An 18,968-nucleotide genomic window follows, 5' to 3' on the forward strand; every position below is an offset into this window, starting at 1 on the left:
GGAGCTAGCGGGCATGTACCTAATTTATACAGCTGCATGGAGTTATGCAATGAGCTGACCATTGTATTCTATGAACCTGCTGGTGTGCTTGTTGATAGGGGGCACTCTGCCCGCACTGTTGTTGATAGGAGGCATTGTTGCTGATGGGGGATCACTCTGTCCACACTGTTGTTGATAGGAGGCATTGTTGCTGATGGGGGATCACTCTGCCCGCACTGTTGTTGATAGGAGGCATTGTTGCTGATGGGGGGGCACTCTGCCCGCACTGTTGTTGATAGGAGGCATTGTTGCTGATGGGGGATCACTCTGCCCGCACTGTTGTTGATAGGAGGCATTGTTGCTGATGGGGGGGCACTCTGCCCGCACAGTTGTTGATAGGAGGCATTGTTGCACTGTTAATGGTGCGTGTACTTTCAGGGTTAATATTAATACCGTGGAAAATGTAGTTTCACTTCGTTGCACTGGCCATGGATGGGAATTACATTCTCCCTCCTTATATCCCATGACTAATGAGGTGTGACTGTATTAAAGGGGAGGGGTGATTTAAAGGGACATGCAGACTGAGGGGGGAGGTTTCTGTATATGTTTAGCACATGCACTGGACTGCCTCACTCTATAATTTCATGGCTGCCAAATCCCGGGTTATTCCTGAGGTCCTCCCTCCCGGCTTCGCTCTTCACTCTCTAATTTTGGCGAAATGTTCTGTGTAACACAAAGGGAAAAATTCCTGGTCTGAGATTTGGAGCCAGCGATCACACAGCACATATGTAGTGGCAGGGAGGGGTGGAAAATGTCTGCTCTCTGCCAACTCTAAATTTAACATTGTAAATTTAAAGGGCCAGACTATCTAAATTGGTAAAGTTTCTGTAAACATTGCTGACACCCAGCTTTACTATACTGTAGTATGCTGCAAAACTAGTCGGACGTACCACTCTGTGCTCTATGACGGCTATGGTGGCCAGATCGGTAGCCACACAACTTTTATAGGCCTGGACAACAGAATTTTAGGTAAAAAATATGCAAATCTATCCTCCAGGATGTAATTAGGAGAACAGTGCACTCTGTACGCCGCCCTCTAGAGGGCAGCATCCTTAACATCATGCATGACTCTGTTACTAAGCCTACTAACATGATGCGGATTTAATTGCCAAATTAGTATTTCTATCCCAAAAGGAACAGATTCCCAGCTATGGACAGCACTGTTTCAGTCTTTTGGACCTCGTCAGCATAGCACAGGGATACTGATTTGGCAGAGTGAGAGACTATAGACCAGGGTCAGAGGATAATCGTACACATTAGAGAGAGTGTGTGCCTACATAGGCAGTACGGAGACTTACAAGTCATTCCTGCTCCGCTAGGAGCAGTGCATGTAACAAAAAGTGACGGCAGGGGGCGCTCTTCTTTCTTTTGCTGATTCTTTGCAAATTTTTAATAGTTTTCTTTATTTTTTTAGGAGAACCAAGGAAATATGATCCCAGTTTCAAGGGCCCAATACATAACAGGTATGTTGTGTGTATCACTGCGGTAGATGAAGTGAAGTGTCCCTTTAATTGAAATGGTGGCCATTTTAGATGAGGAGGAAAATGGAGAATGATGGAGGAAGGATGATGGTGGGGGAGCGTGAGAATAATGTAAAGTGGAGGAGGGATGATGGAGAATAATGAAAAGTTTGGGCAGAGCTACAAGTGGAGAAGGGTGAAGAAAAGGGGGCAAATATGGAGGCGGTGGTAGAAAAGGAAGACAGTTGGGGAGAGTTGGGGGAAGAGGAGGACAATAGGGGGGAGGGAAGAGGAGGACAGTAGGCGGGGAAGGTGGAGGAAAGAAGAGAACAATAGGGGGGGGGAGAGGAGGACAGTAGGTAGGGAAGGTGGAGGAAAGAAGAGAACAATAGGGGGGAAGGTGGAGGGAAGAGGAGGACAATAGGGGGGAAGAGGAGGATAGTATTGGGGGGGAGAGGAGGACAGTAGTGGGGGGGGAGAGGAGGACAGTAGTGGGGGGGAGAGGAGGACAGTATTGGGGGGAGAGGAGGACAGTAGTGGGGGGAAGAGGAGGACAGTATGGGGGGGGAGAGGAGGATAGTATGGGGGGAGAGGAGGATAGTATGGGGGGGAGAGGAGGACAGTAGTGGGGGGAAGAGGAGGATAGTATGGGGGGAGAGGAGGATAGTATGGGGGGGAGAGGAGGATAGTATGGGGGGGAGAGGAGGACAGTAGGCAGGGAAGGTGGAGGAAAGAAGAGAACAATAGGGGGGAAGGTGGAGGGAAGAGGAGGACAGTATGGGGGGGGAAGAGGAGAATAGAAGGGGGAAGAGGAGGCCAGAAGGGGGAAAGTGGAGGGAAAATGAGGAGAGTGGGAGTGGTAAAGGGGAGGACAGTGTGTGTGTGTGGGGGGGGGGACGAAAGGTGGTAGTGATTAATGGATGGATGGAGGAGGTGGATGATTATGGATTCTCTCCTAGTCTATCACGACAGCAGAGAAACAATCCCGGCAGATAATACATCCCCCAGTCTCTTCTCGCTGATCATGTTACTGAGAGGTGTAACTGTATAGATCGGTTCTTCAGCCTCTAAAACAAAATGGCCACTTCCCACCAGGGCTAATACAGAAGAAATCCTATTCCCTTCCAGACTCCGCCACATATAGAGATTTTAAAGGGAAAATCCATAATGGGTTTCCTAATGTGGCCGCCTCTTTGCTGCGGCCGACTCTCCTGAGGAGTCTTAAGTGCCTCATAAATACTTCACAGGAAGTCTTAGAAGGATCTGTGTTATAAGATCCTCCATTTTCTTTATGACATACGTTTCATTTTCCTACTCCTGCTTTTTACAAGCAAGAAACTCTAGAATAAATGATTGTATCTGTTCCTAGGAAAGCTGGGTGGTGGCCAACCCATCGCAGCGCAGCTTTCGCCCTTAAAGGAAACGAAAGTCGTGCGGGGATGGCATCTGCTGCCCATAGCAACCTGTTCTTTTTGGACGGGTTTTATAATCTCCCCCATAATTTTGGCAGAAGGGTGGACTACATGGCTGGACACGGATACTGGCATCGGGCTGTCCGTTGTTCTGGTCCGATGTTCAGCTGATGCCCTTTTAACAAGAGCAATGCATTGTGGGAACTCAGATCTGTTTCGTAGTTTGGTCAGATCCTGACCAGGTACTGTCACTTTGGATGTGAACGGAGAAGAAGTAAATGTAAGACGCTTGAGTAGTGTTAACATGTGATGTTGTGTATGTTGTTGGCGTGTATTCTCTATATGTCACGTATATGCTCTGCCGCCATTGTCCAGACTGACCACCCTTCTCTCTGTATTGTAGGGGCTGCACGGACATCCTGTGCTGTATACTCATAGTTCTCGCCATTATTGCCTATGTGGCGGTGGGGATTGTCGGTAAGTTTTCAATTTTTGCAATGTACCTACCGTATATATATATGCGTACTATATAAGAGTCCTTATGGTTGTACAATTTCCGCAGCTTGGACTTATGGAGACCCGCGGAAAGTCATCTACCCAACAGACAGCAAAGGCCAGTTCTGTGGACAAGCGGGGACCGCCAATGAGTAAGAGCTAGTGGGATTTTACATGTATATTTACTGTCTGTATGTCTTCTTAAAGGAGATGCCCCATAAAAATCACCCCTACCCCTATGGCTTAGTAGGGTATTGGGACATCATGGGGGTTGGTTCCCTGCAGCCAATTCACTGCATAGCCATAGATTGTCATGATAAAATTGTACCTACCGAACATGGGTTTATTATGGAGTTGAAATTTGTCTGTATAGATCTGGTTTTAGACAGCTCCCCCTAGTGGTGGCTTCAAATAGCCAACATTTTTGCAAAAAAAGCCTGGGATTTTATTAAAGGGGAACTCATAACCCCACTAGACCCCCCTAGAAAAGTGTTCTCCCTACACCCCTGCTTTTCCTCTTTATTACCGTCACTCTCTTCACAGGAAGAAGCCATATTTATTCTACTTCAACATCATGAAATGCGCCAGTCCTCTTGTCCTGCTGGAATTCCAGTGTCCAACTACCCAGGTGGGTGAAACTTCAGTTTGTGCTGGGGGCATAAGGTGGTTCCCAGATGATCAGGAGCTGGGTGTCCCCTCCCTAGGTAGCCTGACTCTCGGTATTGCAAGGTTTCTTTTTGTCTGTGCTGACTGAGTGGGCAGGGCTTCCTGGGGTAATGTTCAAACTCTGACCAATCGGAGGTCTCCCCTTCAGGTTCTCCTCCCCTAAACGCCGCCTCCGTGAAGTACAAATCTGCAGCCGCATACCACTCCTCTCCCCCACTTTCCTATTTTCATTTTTACACTAGATGGATTTTTAGGGCACCTCCCAATTATTTTAGTGGGTGGCAGATGTTTCATTTTCCGCTAGCTGAAAAAAACAAAAACACGCTCCTCGATCTTCAAGTACAATCCCCATGAAGCTCCCATTGAAGTGAATGGGAGTAGGAAATCCTGTTATTTTGGGACTACTGGGTGCTGAGTTAGCAGGACCTTGATTTATCAATTTCCAGACTAAAGGGGGTCTACTATCTGGGACGGATTGGTCCACCAGAGTTCCAGAGTATTCGGCGGTGGGCCAAGGCCCTAACATAGTAGAGGTCAACCCAAATTTGTCTATTTCCTGGGGCCTCTGGAATAATTTAATCTGGTGGGCCCAAAGAACTCCAGTCTGACCCATTTTACCGTATCTCCTTCACCATTGCCACTTCTAGACACCAGTGGATGGACCATACGCGGGTACATCCTTTGAGGATGGTACGGATGGACCTTCATAGGACATATGTCCGTAGGTGGTGGAGTCTTTTTCGTGCACCCACCAGTATAGGCCACATAGGGACACTTTTAGGTGACACTTTGGTGCTAATTGACTGTGTCCTCTGACAGATCTGTGTGGAGAAATGTCCGGACAGATTCCTCACGTATCTCAGCGTGGCCACCGCCCAGGAGAACTTTGACTACTACAAGCAGTTCTGCAGAGACGGCTTCAACAACTTCACCAAGGTAACTTGAGGTCCAGTGATCCTTGGTGGTGTCCATTGGTATATCTAGATTAGAGGTGGGGGGACCATATCGAAGATCAAACTGGGCCTCTATTATGGTTATCTAAGACACAAGGGTCTGGTGCTTCACCTCCTTTCAAATACCAAATCTCCCTAATCCCGGCTCTATTTTAATCCCAGAGTCCAGTGGAAGTTCTCAGAGACCGAGATTGTCCGGCCATGATCACACCAAGCAAACCATGTGAGTAGTGACGGAGGCTACCACCAGGTGGAGAAACTGTGTGGTATGAACGACTACAGTCGTCTACCTATCTCCTGCCTTTGTCACCGTGTGGTGGTAGGAGCAGACACAATGTCACATAGCTCCTCCCTCCTGTCCATTTACCACTTCTCAGACGTTCTCATTTTGCCATATTTCGGTTTTCAGTTACCAGAAGATGCTTCCCGGCTATTAATATCAAGAAAGGAGTGGTCATGGTCGGAAACGCAACAACATTCGACGACGGAAGAGAACAAAGACAACGCAACGTGACTGACCTGGTAGAAGGAGCCAAGTGAGTACTGACCACGCGTTTACCCCGGAGATCTCCATTCGACTACATTAGGCATATCTGATATCTTTCTCCTTACAGGAAGGCCAATGTAGTGTTGGAGGCTCGGCAGGTGGCCATGAAGATATTCGAGGACTACACCGTGTCCTGGTACTGGATAATCCTGTAAGTTCCTCAAGTGTCTTCACATCTATGTACAGTTTAGCTATGTGAAATGTAGCTACCTATAGGTGGCAGTAGAGCCTGTGTTCTTCCTTCTGGAGAAGAGCTAATTTGCATAACTTTTCCCAAGAAGCATTGCCTGCACCAGCTCTGTCTCCACAAGGAGAACCATTTCCTTACAAGGTCTCATATCTATACCGATCCTTCACAGCGGCCTTGTCATTGCCATGCTGATCAGCTTGATTTTCGTGGTCTTGCTGAGGTTCCTAGCTGGGATTATGGTATGGGTGATGATCGTCTTGGTGATCGCGGTGATGGGATACGGTGAGTCGTCATTTCTTAGGCATTTATTTGAAGTTTCTTGGTCTTCTTCGTAACCATCCTTACCCCCTCCTTACCATCTGACACCTACAGGAATCTTCCATTGTTACATGGAATATGCCCGACTGAAGGGAACGGCTGGATCTGACGTCAAATTGACAGACATTGGGTTCCAGAGTGACCTGCGGGTGTATCTGCACTTGAGGCAGACGTGGCTGGCCTTCAGTAAGTCACATTTGATTTTCTCAATAAGGTTAGAGCTACATTGGCTGCAATTCTATCTCCCGACCAAACATATCCGCAACACATTGCGCCCCCAAGTGTGCTGCGACTTGTAGTCCCAAAAATATACTAAATATACTGAAGTTATATGACCAGGTCACCAGTTACTGGTGCCATACTGGGAGACGGTACTGCTGCTGGTGCTGTGGACATCTGTGCTGGGTATACTGGTGCTATTGTCAGTTTATAGAGAGTGGGCATACTGGTTACACTGGGAGTTGATGCAGGATCCTGTATGTGAATCCAGTCTTGTCTTTCCAGTGATCATCCTGTGTATTATGGAAGTCGTCATCATCCTGCTGCTGATCTTCCTCCGTAAGAGGATCATGATCGCCATTGCGCTAATCAAAGAATCCAGCAGGTGAGAACCAGACTGCGGGGTGTTATAGTCATGACCAGAAGGGTGGGGTAAGATTATACATCACTTAATACTACAAACTCACTATCCTGCTGGTGTAGTCACTGTGTACATACATTACATTACTTATCCTGTACTGATCCTGAGTTACATCCTATATTATACTCCAGAGCTGCGCTCACTATTCTGCTAGTGCAGTCACTGTGTACATGCATTACATTACTTATCCTGTATTATACTCCAGAGCTGCACTCACTATTCTGCTGGTGCAGTCACTGTGTACATTCATTACATTACTTATCCTGTATTATACTCCAGAGCTGCGCTCACTATTCTGCTGGTGCAGTCACTGTGTACATACATTACATTACTTATCCTGTATTATACTCCAGAGCTGCGCTCACTATTCTGCTAGTGCAGTCACTGTGTACATGCATTACATTACTTATCCTGTATTATACTCCAGAGCTGCGCTCACTATTCTGCTAGTGCAGTCACTGTGTACATGCATTACATTACTTATCCTGTATTATACTCCAGAGCTGCGCTCACTATTCTGCTGGTGCAGTCACTGTGTACATACATTACATTACTTATCCTGTACTGATCCTGAGTTACATCCTGTATTATACTCCAGAGCTGCGCTCACTTTTCTGCTGGTGCAGTCACTGTGTACATGCATTACATTACTTATCCTGTATTATACTCCAGAGCTGCGCTCACTATTCTGCTGGTGCAGTCACTGTGTACATACATTACATTACTTATCCTGTACTGATCCTGAGTTACATCCTGTATTATACTCCAGAGCTGCGCTCACTATTCTGGTACAGTCACTGTGTACATACATTACATTACTTATCCTGTACTGATCCTGAGTTACATCCTGTATTATACTCCAGAGCTGCGCTCACTATTCTGCTGGTGCAGTCACTGTGTACATACATTACATTACTTATCCTGTACTGAGCCTGAGTTACATCCTGTACTATACTCCAGAGCTGCGCTCACTATTCTGCTGGTGCAGTCACTGTGTACATACATTACATTACTTATCCTGTACTGAGCCTGAGTTACATCCTGTATTATACTCCAGAGCTGCGCTCACTATTCTGCAGGTACAGTCACTGTGTACATACATTACATTACTTATCCTGTATTATACTCCAGAGCTGCGCTCACTATTCTGCTGGTGCAGTCACTGTGTACATACATTACATTACTTATCCTGTACTGATCCTGAGTTACATCCTGTATTATACTCCAGAGCTGCGCTCACTATTCTGCTAGTGCAGTCACTGTGTACATGCATTACATTACTTATCCTGTATTATACTCCAGAGCTGCGCTCACTATTCTGCTGGTGCAGTCACTGTGTACATACATTACATTACTTATCCTGTACTGATCCTGAGTTACATCCTGTATTATACTCCAGAGCTGCGCTCACTTTTCTGCTGGTGCAGTCACTGTGTACATGCATTACATTACTTCTCCTGTATTATACTCCAGAGCTGCGCTCACTATTCTGCTGGTGCAGTCACTGTGTACATACATTACATTACTTATCCTGTACTGATCCTGAGTTACATCCTGTATTATACTCCAGAGCTGCGCTCACTATTCTGCTGGTGCAGTCACTGTGTACATGCATTACATTACTTATCCTGTATTATACTCCAGAGCTGCGCTCACTATTCTGCTGGTGCAGTCACTGTGTACATACATTACATTACTTATCCTGTACTGAGCCTGAGTTACATCCTGTACTATACTCCAGAGCTGCGCTCACTATTCTGCTGGTACAGTCACTGTGTACATACATTACATTACTTATCCTGTATTATACTCCAGAGCTGCGCTCACTATTCTGCTGGTGCAGTCACTGTGTACATCCATTACATTACTTATCCTGTACTGAGCCTGAGTTACATCCTGTATTATACTCCAGAGCTGCACTCACTATTCTGCTGGTACAATCACTGTGTACATCCATTACATTACTTATCCTGTACTGAGCCTGAGTTATATCCTGTATTATACTCCAGAGCTGCGCTCACTATTCTGCTGGTACAGTCACTGTGTACATACATTACATTACTTATCCTGTATTATACTCCAGAGCTGCACTCACTATTCTGGTACAGTCACTGTGTACATACATTACATTACTTATCCTGTATTATACTCCAGAGCTGCACTCACTATTCTGGTACAGTCACTGTGTACATCCATTACATTACTTATCCTGTATTATACTCCAGAGCTGCGCTCACTATTCTGCTGGTACAATCACTGTGTACATCCATTACATTACTTATCCTGTACTGAGCCTGAGTTATACCCTGTATTATACTCCAGAGCTGCACTCACTATTCTGGTACAGTCACTGTGTACATACATTACATTACTTATCCTGTACTGATCCTGAGTTACATCCTGTATTATACTCCAGAGCTGCATTCACTATTCTGCTGAATAGGGTGCACTACTATATGATGAGTTGCACCTTCAGAAGAATAGTTACAACAGATTTCAATACAGACACTATACAAATGAGGCATGCTGGGAGATTTCAGCTCTAAAGCCTGCAGGATTATGACCCTTAACCCTCTTATAGAAGGACAGCTGAATTTGTCCAGTTAGTGGATTGATATAGGACTGCCGGTAAATTTCCTAGAGTTACACAACAAATTCGGCCCTGCTACATCAGTACGTGGTTTTTGAGTGTTGGCTGTTACTTGCAGGTTGCTGACTGTGTCTCTGTCTTTACAGGGCGGTCGGACATGTCATGTGCTCCTTGGTGTTCCCCCTGTTTACCTTCCTGCTGGTCTGCCTCTGTATTGCGTATTGGGCCATCACTGCGGTGTATCCTTTATCCCGTCCTTCTCCACTAGAAGGATCCATGGCTTGTAAGATGCCACTCCCTAACTGAAGATCTGATCTAAGTAATGGCCCGGACTTGGTGAGGTGATGGGGGACCTTTTAGTTCTGCCCTATTATGAGCGCTGACTTCAGACTAGCTGCAGTGTGTAATGGATTCTGTCTCTGAAGAGACTATGTCCAGCCCCTATGCTTTATACTGCAGCTCTGCTTGTTCAGATTGGCTGCGTGTATAAGCACAAGCCCACCAGGAATTCGGTGCCAACCTAGTCGATGATTGACACATCCTTGTGGACAGATATTTGTCCTTGACCCCTCCACAGCTTCCTCTCTACCTCCAATGACGCCATCTACAAGGTGTTCAATGAAACGCAGTGTGACTATGCCGGCAAAACCTGTGACCCCGAGGTAAGTGCTTCTGCCCGAGGGCCTGTGTCGCCATTTATATGATTGTCAATGGTATCTAAATTTGCTCGGTATCAAGAAAAACCTATAGGTGGCAGTAGAGTCGTCTGAATGAGAGCTCATTTACATACCGTCTCCCAGGGAGCATTGCACCAGCTAGTTCTCCACAATGTGGGCCTCACCCAGCCTGAGACATGGGGGGGAGTTTATATAGACTGGCGTTTTGTTCCCTAGTCTTTATAAAGGCCCCGACGGGCACAGAATACGCCTGTATTAAAGGGCAGGATTCGAAAACATGGCTGCTTTCTTCTTCACAGGAAGTGACCTCACGTCCATTGGTCACGAGACTGAATTACAGTACGGTGATGTTACCAACAGACGTGATGTTCTTTACTGAAAAGTAATTCCAGAACACCCCATGCAGGTATATACCAGCAGATGGGATGTGTATCCACCTAGGCATCTCACTAAACCTGCGGGAAGTCTCGTCTGTATTGGTAGGCATGACCCTGTATCTCAGGATGGTGGTGCCTCTGTCTAAGCCGTTCACCCAGAATGTAATTCCAGATCACCTTGAGGATATTCCTGCCAGTAGATGGGCTGCTCACTTACAATGGACCTCAGTATTGCACTGAACATTTGGGAAACTGCCTCTGTATTGTGAGCCATGGTCAGGATCTCATGGACATATCTCTGCCACCACATAGGCCGCTCGCCTAGGATGTGTCTTGGATCTCATTGAGCTCCTCTCTGCCACCACATAGGCTCCTCACCTAGGATGTCTCTCACATTTCATTAAGCTTCTCCCTGCCAACACATTGGCTGCTCGCTTAGGATGTGTTTTGGATCTCATTGAGCTCCTCTATGCCACTGTATAGGCTGTTCTCCTGGGAGATGTTGCAGGTCTCATTGAGCTCCTTTCTTCCACCACATAGGCTGCTACCCTAAGACTTGTCTGAGATCTCATTAAGCTCCTCTCTGCCACCACATAGGCTGCTCATCTAGGATGTGTCATATATATTGAGCTCCTCTCTTCCACCACGTAGGCTCCTCACCTAGGATGTGTCTCAGATCTTATTGAGCTCCTTTCTGCCACCACATAGGCTGCTCATCTAGGATGTGTCATATATATTGAGCTCCTCTCTTCCACCACGTAGGCTCCTCACCTAGGATGTGTCTCAGATCTTATTGAGCTCCTCTCTGCCACCACATAGGCTGCTCATCTAGGATGTGTCTCAGATTTTATTGAGCTCCTCTCTGCCACCACATAGGCTGCTCATCTAGGATATGTCTTATACTGTACATAATTGAGCTCCTCTCTTCCACCACATAAGCTGGTCTACTAGGATGTGTCATATACTGTATATTGAGCTCCTCTCTTCCACCACGTAGGCTCCTTACCTAGGATGTGTCTCAGATCTTATTGAGCTTCTCTCTGCCAGTGCATAGGTTGTTCACCAGGTGACTCCAGTCTACCTTGAGCCATATCTCTGCCTATAAAACATCTGTTCACCAAAATGTGTGACCGGACCCTACCGGGCATTTAGATTCCAGTACACAAACTGTGCACCCACACGGTCTTTGTACTTCACTAGGCATGGTCCTACCTGTATATAGGCTGTTCACTGACTACAGTCCTCTGTGCTGTAGGATGAACCCAGATTTATCTTACGTCTTTCTATGTCGCCTCTCTTCACCTCTTATGATTTTTATTTCTTCCCCACAGACTTTTAACACCACCAACATTTCCCGTATTTGCCCCGATGCCACCTGCCAGTTTGCTTTCTATGGCGGAGAGACCTATTACCACAAGTACCTGATCGTCTTCCAGATCTACAATGCCTTCATGTTCCTCTGGCTGGCAAACTTTGTCATCGCCCTGGGTCAGGTGACTCTGGCCGGGGCCTTTGCCTCTTATTACTGGGCCTTTAAGAAACCAGACGACATGCCCGCTTTCCCCATTTTCTCGTCCTTAGGGCGGGCTCTCAGGTGAGGCATTGTGTGAATATTATTGCAGTACCAAACAAGGCCTATGGGCAAGGGGTGGTGCTATTATAGGGAGTGGGAACGAAAACCTTCTTTATAATTAAGACATGGTGCTTCTTTTCTCATGATCACCCCCTGATGCTCCATTAGGTACCACACGGGCTCCCTGGCATTCGGGTCTCTGATCCTTGCAATTGTGCAGCTGATCAGGATCATGTTGGAATATTTGGACCACAAACTTAAAGGTAAGGTAGTGCTAAGATATTTTCCCTGTACTGGATTGCCATAGGTGACTTGGCTGTTTAGATATAGGGGCACAGCAAAAAGAGATCATTGGTCCAAGTGCAGGAAAGCTGGCTCTGTCTCTAGCTGCACCTTTAATCTATGCTACAGCCAGTCAATCACAAATCCTATAGACACACCCCAAAAAAGAATTTACCTTACCCCCTTTTTCAAGATTCCCTAATGCCAGCCTTGAAGAACCTCAACTCTATTGCTACACGGTGGAAACCGTCAGCAAATTGCTGTTAATGGATCTGCAGCAGGTGGCCAGTTTGCCTGCAGCGCCACCTCTGTGTAAAATGAAGCATTACATGGTGTCCATTGAAATGAATAGGTTGTCTGTGTAATGCATGGACGTGCCAGGTCCTCCATAGGGAGACGCTCTTTGCAGCAGTTCACTTTTATGGCAAAAATTGATAGTCATGATCATGGGGGAGGTGCATGATGGAGAGACCTCAATAGGTCATGCTGACTGTTTCCAAACTTAAACTGATATAACTTTTTATATCTTAAATATCTATTTTTATTTTTTTGTGCCAGGGGCAGACAACAAGTGCGCCCGCTTCCTTCTGTGCTGCCTCAAGTGCTGTTTCTGGTGCCTTGAAAAATTCATCAAGTTCCTCAATAGAAATGCCTACATTATGGTAAGACGAGAGCGAAGACTGAGCACTACTCTCCCATCATCATAGCTTTTTGTTAGGAATAGTAGTTGCACAATTTCTCTCTGGTTATGTGTTGTATAGAAGGGCAAATGTAAGAAAATTTGCGATATAGCGGCCACTAGTGGCCATCAGGGGTATTGCATTGTGTATATTTTTATATCATTTGTACAATGGAGGTACCTGCATCTTGTAAACCACTCCCAACATACCTAATACTAACAAAGCTGTCTCTTCATAGATTGCAATATACGGCACGAACTTCTGCACATCGGCGCGGAACGCCTTCTTCCTACTCATGAGGAACATAATTCGGTAAATAACTATATACAATGTAGTCTGCGTTATCGCATACCACTAGGCGTATACTGAAGTTTTAGTACGAGGCCATCATTTTTCATGCTTTTACAATACTGCCCCCTAGTGGTTGAACAGTATAACACCTTATGATGTTTATGTTCCTGCAGAGTTGCAGTTCTCGATAAAGTCACCGACTTCCTGCTGTTCCTGGGGAAATTGCTGGTTGTGGGCTGCGTGGGTAAGTATCCAATTACGGCTATAGGTAGGGGCGCTGCCGCCGACTGCAACCTGGCACGTGTCAAACACTGGCCGCAAAGTGAAAAGCCGGAGGCTTATATCATGTCGTTAGGGATTGGGAAGGGGTGGGGGTATAACATGGACCTGAAGGCTCCATCTTGGGGTCTGACCTAAGTGAATATGGTATATACTAACCAGTTACAGGATATTATACTCCAGAGCAGCATTCACAATTCTGCAGGCTTCAGAATTCCTTGCTTGTTACTCTTTACTCCAGGCATGGTACATTAATCTGATGTAAGACCATCTACATTCTGGATAGCTGATCTGCTAGTGATGTGTCTGACAACAGGCTTGCTGACTGTTTCCATTGACAGCCAGGATCACATCATGAGTCACTGTATACACATTCTCCATGACTGGCACCCCATTGCTCCTCCATATAGAGATCTAGTGACCTCCCGGGTATCATACTCATGGTTCTCTGGTGTCATGACTATATTTCTGACCTTATTTTGCAGGGATCTTGGCTTTCTTCTTCTTCACTCATCGGATTGGGATTATACAGGACACGGCCCCCACTCTCAATTACTACTGGGTACCAATTCTGGTGAGTGTCCCCAAAACCAGAGGGAAAAACGTATATGTAATGTTTATTATGAGTAGTTCATGTTCTATGTATGCAGTCAGATTTCAAGCTCCCCCTAGTGGTGACTGCAGATAGAGCATTATATCAATTATGTCTATGCAGGAGATTTGGAGCTGTGTGTCAGAGAAACCGAACCCTGACCTCTATGATATGCTGAGAAACTAGTTAGGGTTCATTGCACATAGACAGTAACCCCTATATAGTAAACATGCAGGATACACTGCCATCCTGACCTGATGACTTTTCTTTGTCCCTGCACAGACGGTGGTGATCGGCTCCTACCTCATCGCCCATGGCTTCTTCAGTGTATACGGGATGTGTGTGGATACCCTCTTCTTGTGTTTCTGTAAGTACCATGGCTTGGATACACTTGTAGGGATGCTTGCAATCTTCTCTTTCTCTGCCTGTTTATGGGGCCCCCCTCAGGACAAACCTCATCTGTACTTTAGGGCCACTGTTATATAGCTGTACAATGACTGACAGGAGGGAGAGCTGGAGGATTAACCCCTTCCTGGAGATGCACAAAATGTGGCAGCTGATTGGATGGCTTCTGGTCTAACCAGGAGATGCCACAGACGGCCATTGACTACCCATCAAAGTTCTGACAGCTCTCCACCCCTCCAGCCATCACAGGGCTACATCAGGGCCCTAATTATAGTTGGGGTTATCCTCTGTACCCCCCTATCTCCTCACCCCTCTAATGATATGGTGACCTCTCCTATACTAATCCTGATTTTTCTTTTTTTCCATTTTTTCCACTTCTATCTAATCCTCCAAATTGTCTCTCCACCTTCCCCTGCTCCCCTCTCTGCCTCCCTAAATAATTGCTATACTCTTTTCTGTACCATGTTTCCCCTGCACCTCACTTCTGTGCCCCTCATGTCCTCCCCTAATCTTCTACTCCTCCTTGTGACCTCTCCCCTATTCTCTGCTCCTCCTTGTGACCTCTCCCCCATTCTCTGTTTCTGCTGGTATTTACCCCAATTTTTTGCTCCTCTTCGTGACCTCTCCTCTATTCTGTTCCTCCTTGTGACCTTTCCCCTTTCCTTGCTCCTCCTCACCTCTCCTACTTGCACCCCCTACCCCCTTCTTTGCTACTCTCCGAAACCTTTCTGCTTATTCTCTGCTCCCCCTTGTGACCTCTCCCCTATTCTCTGCTCTCCCTTGTGACCTCTCCCCTATTCTCTGCTCCTCCTTGTGACCTCTCCCCTATTCTCTGCTCCCCCTTGTGACCTCTCCCCTATTCTCTGCTCCTCCTTGTGACCTCTCCCCTATTCTCTGCTCTTCCTTGTGACCTCTCCCCTATTCTCTGCTCCCCCTTGTGATCTCTCCCCTATTCTCTGCTCTCCCTTGTGACCTCTCCCCTTTTCTCTGCTCCTCCTTGTGACCTCTCCCCTATTCTCTGCTCCCCCTTGTGACCTCTTCCCTATTCTCTGCTCTCCCTTGTGACCTCTCCCCTATTCTCTGCTCTCCCTTGTGACTTCTCCCCTATTCTCTGCTCCCCCTTGTGACTTCTCCCCTATTCTCTGCTCTCCCTTGTGACCTCTCCCCTATTCTCTGCTCTCCCTTGTGACCTCTCCCCTATTCTCTGCTCTCCCTTGTGACCTCTCCCCTATTCTCTGCTCTCCCTTGTGACCTCTCCCCTATTCTCTGATCCCTCTTGTGACCTCTCCCCTATTCTCTGATCCCTCTTGTGACCTCTCCCCTATTCTCTGCTCCTCCTTGTGACCTCTCCCCTATTCTCTGATCCCTCTTGTGACCTCTCCCCTATTCTCTGCTCTCCCTTGTGACCTCTCCCCTATTCTCTGATCCCTCTTGTGACCTCTCCCCTATTCTCTGCTCCTCCTTGTGACCTCTCCCCTATTCTCTGATCCCTCTTGTGACCTCTCCCCTATTCTCTGCTCTCCCTTGTGACCTCTCCCCTATTCTCTGCTCTCCCTTGTGACCTCTCCCCTCCCTTGTGACCTCTCCCCTATTCTCTGCTCTCCCTTGTGACCTCTCCCCTATTCTCTGCTCTCCCTTGTGACCTCTCCCTTATTCTCTGCTCCTCCTTGCGACCCCTCTCCTCTTCTCTCTATCCTTCTATCTGTATTTTTGCCGGGGCTGATACTTAACAAGGTGAAGATCTGGAGAGGAATGATGGCTCATTGGAGCGGCCATATTACATGTCTCCGGAACTCAGCCACATTCTGCTGAAAAAAGATGCAGAGCTCTTAAAATCCAGCGAGAGCCAAAGCTGAAGTCTCCTGCGGTGCTGCCCGTACATCTCTTCTCTGCTGATGCCACTAACCCTCCTCCTTTTGTACCTCATGCCCGGGCAAGAGACCAGGGCACTTGGCCGTGTCAGTCAGGCTGTAGCTTTAATGGAGCTGGTGTCAGACCGGAGGCCGGGGAAACTAAGGGTTAACCTCTCTGTACCTTTCATGTGTGTATGAAACACATCATGTATGTAACTTACCAACACCCAGTGCCTTGTTTTACCTATTGCATGACCTGAGCTCATATTAAACTTGTGCCTCTTTCTATGTCTGTATACCCCACACTATGGCGCCCTACATACCCCTTTCCTGTACTCCGCTCACCCTGGCGTTGCCAACCTCTTCATGTCTCCATTCCTTCCCGCACAGTGGAAGATCTGGAAAGGAACGACGGCTCCACAGAGAGACCATATTACATGTCCTCCAACTTACAGAAACTGCTGAACAAAAAGAACAAAGACCAGGCCGCAAAATGATCGTTGTGATGTCACCATGCTGAGAAATGACTGTTGTGATGTCACCATGCTGAGAAATGACTGTTGTGATGTCACCACTGTGCCTGGGAAGGACACGTCTACGCCATACTGTGTCCAGTGATGTCGCTATATCGATAATATGGAATGTATATACATGATGTCCTGTCACTTTAAGAAATGGCATTTAGAAAGTGCCCCCCCTCCCCACAAAAAGCAAAAAAATTGTATTGAATCTACAGTGAAGGTCCACCTAACACCGTGTTGTTTTTAGGCCCAACATACTGTGGTCTGAGCCCCGTTTTGCTTGAAAACACTGCATAGCCATATAATTCTGCCAGCAGCCACCACTAGGGGGAGCTCACTGCATACACTTATTAGGAAGCTGTCTAAACAATCACTGTTGGCTATAGCGACCAATCATGACGCAGCTTTTGTTTCTTATAGGGCTCTTGAGAAATGAAAGCTGCGTTGTAATTGGTTGTTCCAAGCAACCAATCCCAGCGCAACTTTCATTCTCTCTTCTTCTCCTGTAATGTGATTGGTCGCTCTTGGCAACTGAGCCAGTTTTGCACTTGGACTATTTTGATTCCATTGACATGTATGAGCCCCCTAGTGGTGACTTTAGTCAGGCAGGGGAATATCTGCTTCTGGGAAAGCTGGGTTGAAGCGGTTATCAAGCTTCGCTCACTTTGATTATATACAGGTCCCCGTTATCCCATGTCTAGACTGAATTGCCTTTCAGGAATCTAGAAAAGATGGCTGAAGTGCCCGTATTGACCGCCATTTTGGTTCTCACACAGCTTTCCCAGAATTTCTTTGTTTCTATACGGTGCGGCCGGTCCCCTTCATACTATTTGGGCCACATCCCGGCGCTGACGCCATATTTCTACCTAGCGATAACTGGACTGTCCCTTTTTGTGTTTCTGTTTTTTTAACAGTTTTTATATATATATTTGCATGGAGAGTGTTTTATGTACTTGTGTATATATTATATATACTCCTGTCCACCGAGATACCAAATGTCATGGCTCCCGCGATTTGTATAAACTTGCGCCTTAAAAGTGTGTTCAGGAATTGCTCTGATGGATAATAAAGGTTTTGTATAGATGGCGGCCTGTTCTGTGTCTTCCGCCGGCAGTGGCGTTTATCTTATACAGGGTGCAGGGTTAGGCCGTAACTACGGTACTATCCAAAGCCATAAGTGGGGGTCACGTCATACACATCCAAAATCCCAGCAAAACACGCCCATCACCCCCTGCCATGTTGGGTCACAAGCGACCGTGCAAGTTAAAACCTTTCCTTTGCCAAAGGGGTAGCCAGTAGAGATGGGCGAGAAGTATTCGATCGAATACCTCGCCGCCATAGGAATGCGTGTAAGCGGCCGAACACCAAGGGGTTAAGTGCATTGAATATTTGATGCGCTTAACCCCTTGATGTTTGGCCGCTTACACGCATTCCTATGGCGAACATCAAGGGGTTAAGCGCATCGAATATTCAATGCGCTTAACCCCTTGATGTTTGGCCGCTTACACGCATTCCTATGGCAAACATCAAGGGGTTAAGCGCATCGAATATTCAATGCGCTTAACCCCTTGATGTTCAGCCGCTTACACGCATTCCTATGGCGAACATCAAGGGGTTAAGCGCATCGAATATTCAATGCGCTTAATGCCTTGGTGTTCGGCCGCTTACACGCATTCCTATAGCGAACATCAAGGGGTTAAGCGCATCGAATATTTTATGCGCTTAATCCCTTGAGGTTTGGCCGCTTACACGCATTCCTATGGCGGCGAGGTATTCGATCGAATACTACTCGCTCATCTCTAGTCGCCAGTCTTGGTCTGACCTACACCCACATCCATTTGTTTAGGGTTACACGGTGACTCCCATCTCATGACCAAAGATCGCCATGCCGTCCCGTGACTCTTTCACTCACATTGAGACCCAAGGGTGCTGGATCCATCGCAAAAAGAGTCCGACTTTTTTGCGACTAGATGTTACGGCACCCTCTGTTCGCAACGTGACTCCATTTACTAACATGAGCAAAGGAGTTGCATGGCGATAGTTGGTAGCCTAAAGGCTATTTTTGATGTGGCGCTTCCTTGAATCTGCGCTGCCATGTTTCACAACGGTCATACTGTTGAATTCCAGT

The 18,968-nt window shown here is 46.8% G+C and overlaps 1 protein-coding gene across 3 annotated transcripts in view; it reads left to right on the forward strand.

Annotated features, from left to right (window-relative positions):
* The window catches only part of SLC44A2 (solute carrier family 44 member 2 (CTL2 blood group)), a 40,927-nt gene extending 23,004 nt beyond the window's left edge, over positions 1 to 17,923 (forward strand). For 2 of the 3 annotated variants that reach the window (XM_075272612.1, XM_075272613.1), the window contains exons 2-22: positions 1,454 to 1,502; positions 3,315 to 3,388; positions 3,474 to 3,558; positions 3,950 to 4,034; positions 4,892 to 5,008; positions 5,188 to 5,248; positions 5,435 to 5,561; positions 5,640 to 5,723; positions 5,932 to 6,044; positions 6,135 to 6,266; positions 6,585 to 6,684; positions 9,457 to 9,549; positions 9,888 to 9,972; positions 11,696 to 11,958; positions 12,106 to 12,200; positions 12,778 to 12,881; positions 13,138 to 13,211; positions 13,364 to 13,434; positions 13,955 to 14,043; positions 14,344 to 14,428; positions 16,201 to 17,923. In XM_075272612.1, coding sequence (XP_075128713.1) covers positions 1,454 to 1,502; positions 3,315 to 3,388; positions 3,474 to 3,558; positions 3,950 to 4,034; positions 4,892 to 5,008; positions 5,188 to 5,248; positions 5,435 to 5,561; positions 5,640 to 5,723; positions 5,932 to 6,044; positions 6,135 to 6,266; positions 6,585 to 6,684; positions 9,457 to 9,549; positions 9,888 to 9,972; positions 11,696 to 11,958; positions 12,106 to 12,200; positions 12,778 to 12,881; positions 13,138 to 13,211; positions 13,364 to 13,434; positions 13,955 to 14,043; positions 14,344 to 14,428; positions 16,201 to 16,322 — 2,108 coding nt within the window. In that variant the 3' untranslated portion in view covers positions 16,323 to 17,923. The remainder of the gene's footprint in view (positions 1 to 1,453; positions 1,503 to 3,314; positions 3,389 to 3,473; positions 3,559 to 3,949; positions 4,035 to 4,891; positions 5,009 to 5,187; positions 5,249 to 5,434; positions 5,562 to 5,639; positions 5,724 to 5,931; positions 6,045 to 6,134; positions 6,267 to 6,584; positions 6,685 to 9,456; positions 9,550 to 9,887; positions 9,973 to 11,695; positions 11,959 to 12,105; positions 12,201 to 12,777; positions 12,882 to 13,137; positions 13,212 to 13,363; positions 13,435 to 13,954; positions 14,044 to 14,343; positions 14,429 to 16,200) is intronic. The other variant, XM_075272614.1, reaches the window with a different exon arrangement.
* Positions 17,924 to 18,968: the final 1,045 nt, after the last annotated feature.

Source organism: Leptodactylus fuscus, chromosome 5 (genome assembly GCF_031893055.1).
Source record: "Leptodactylus fuscus isolate aLepFus1 chromosome 5, aLepFus1.hap2, whole genome shotgun sequence".
Classification (NCBI taxonomy): domain Eukaryota; kingdom Metazoa; phylum Chordata; class Amphibia; order Anura; family Leptodactylidae; genus Leptodactylus; species Leptodactylus fuscus.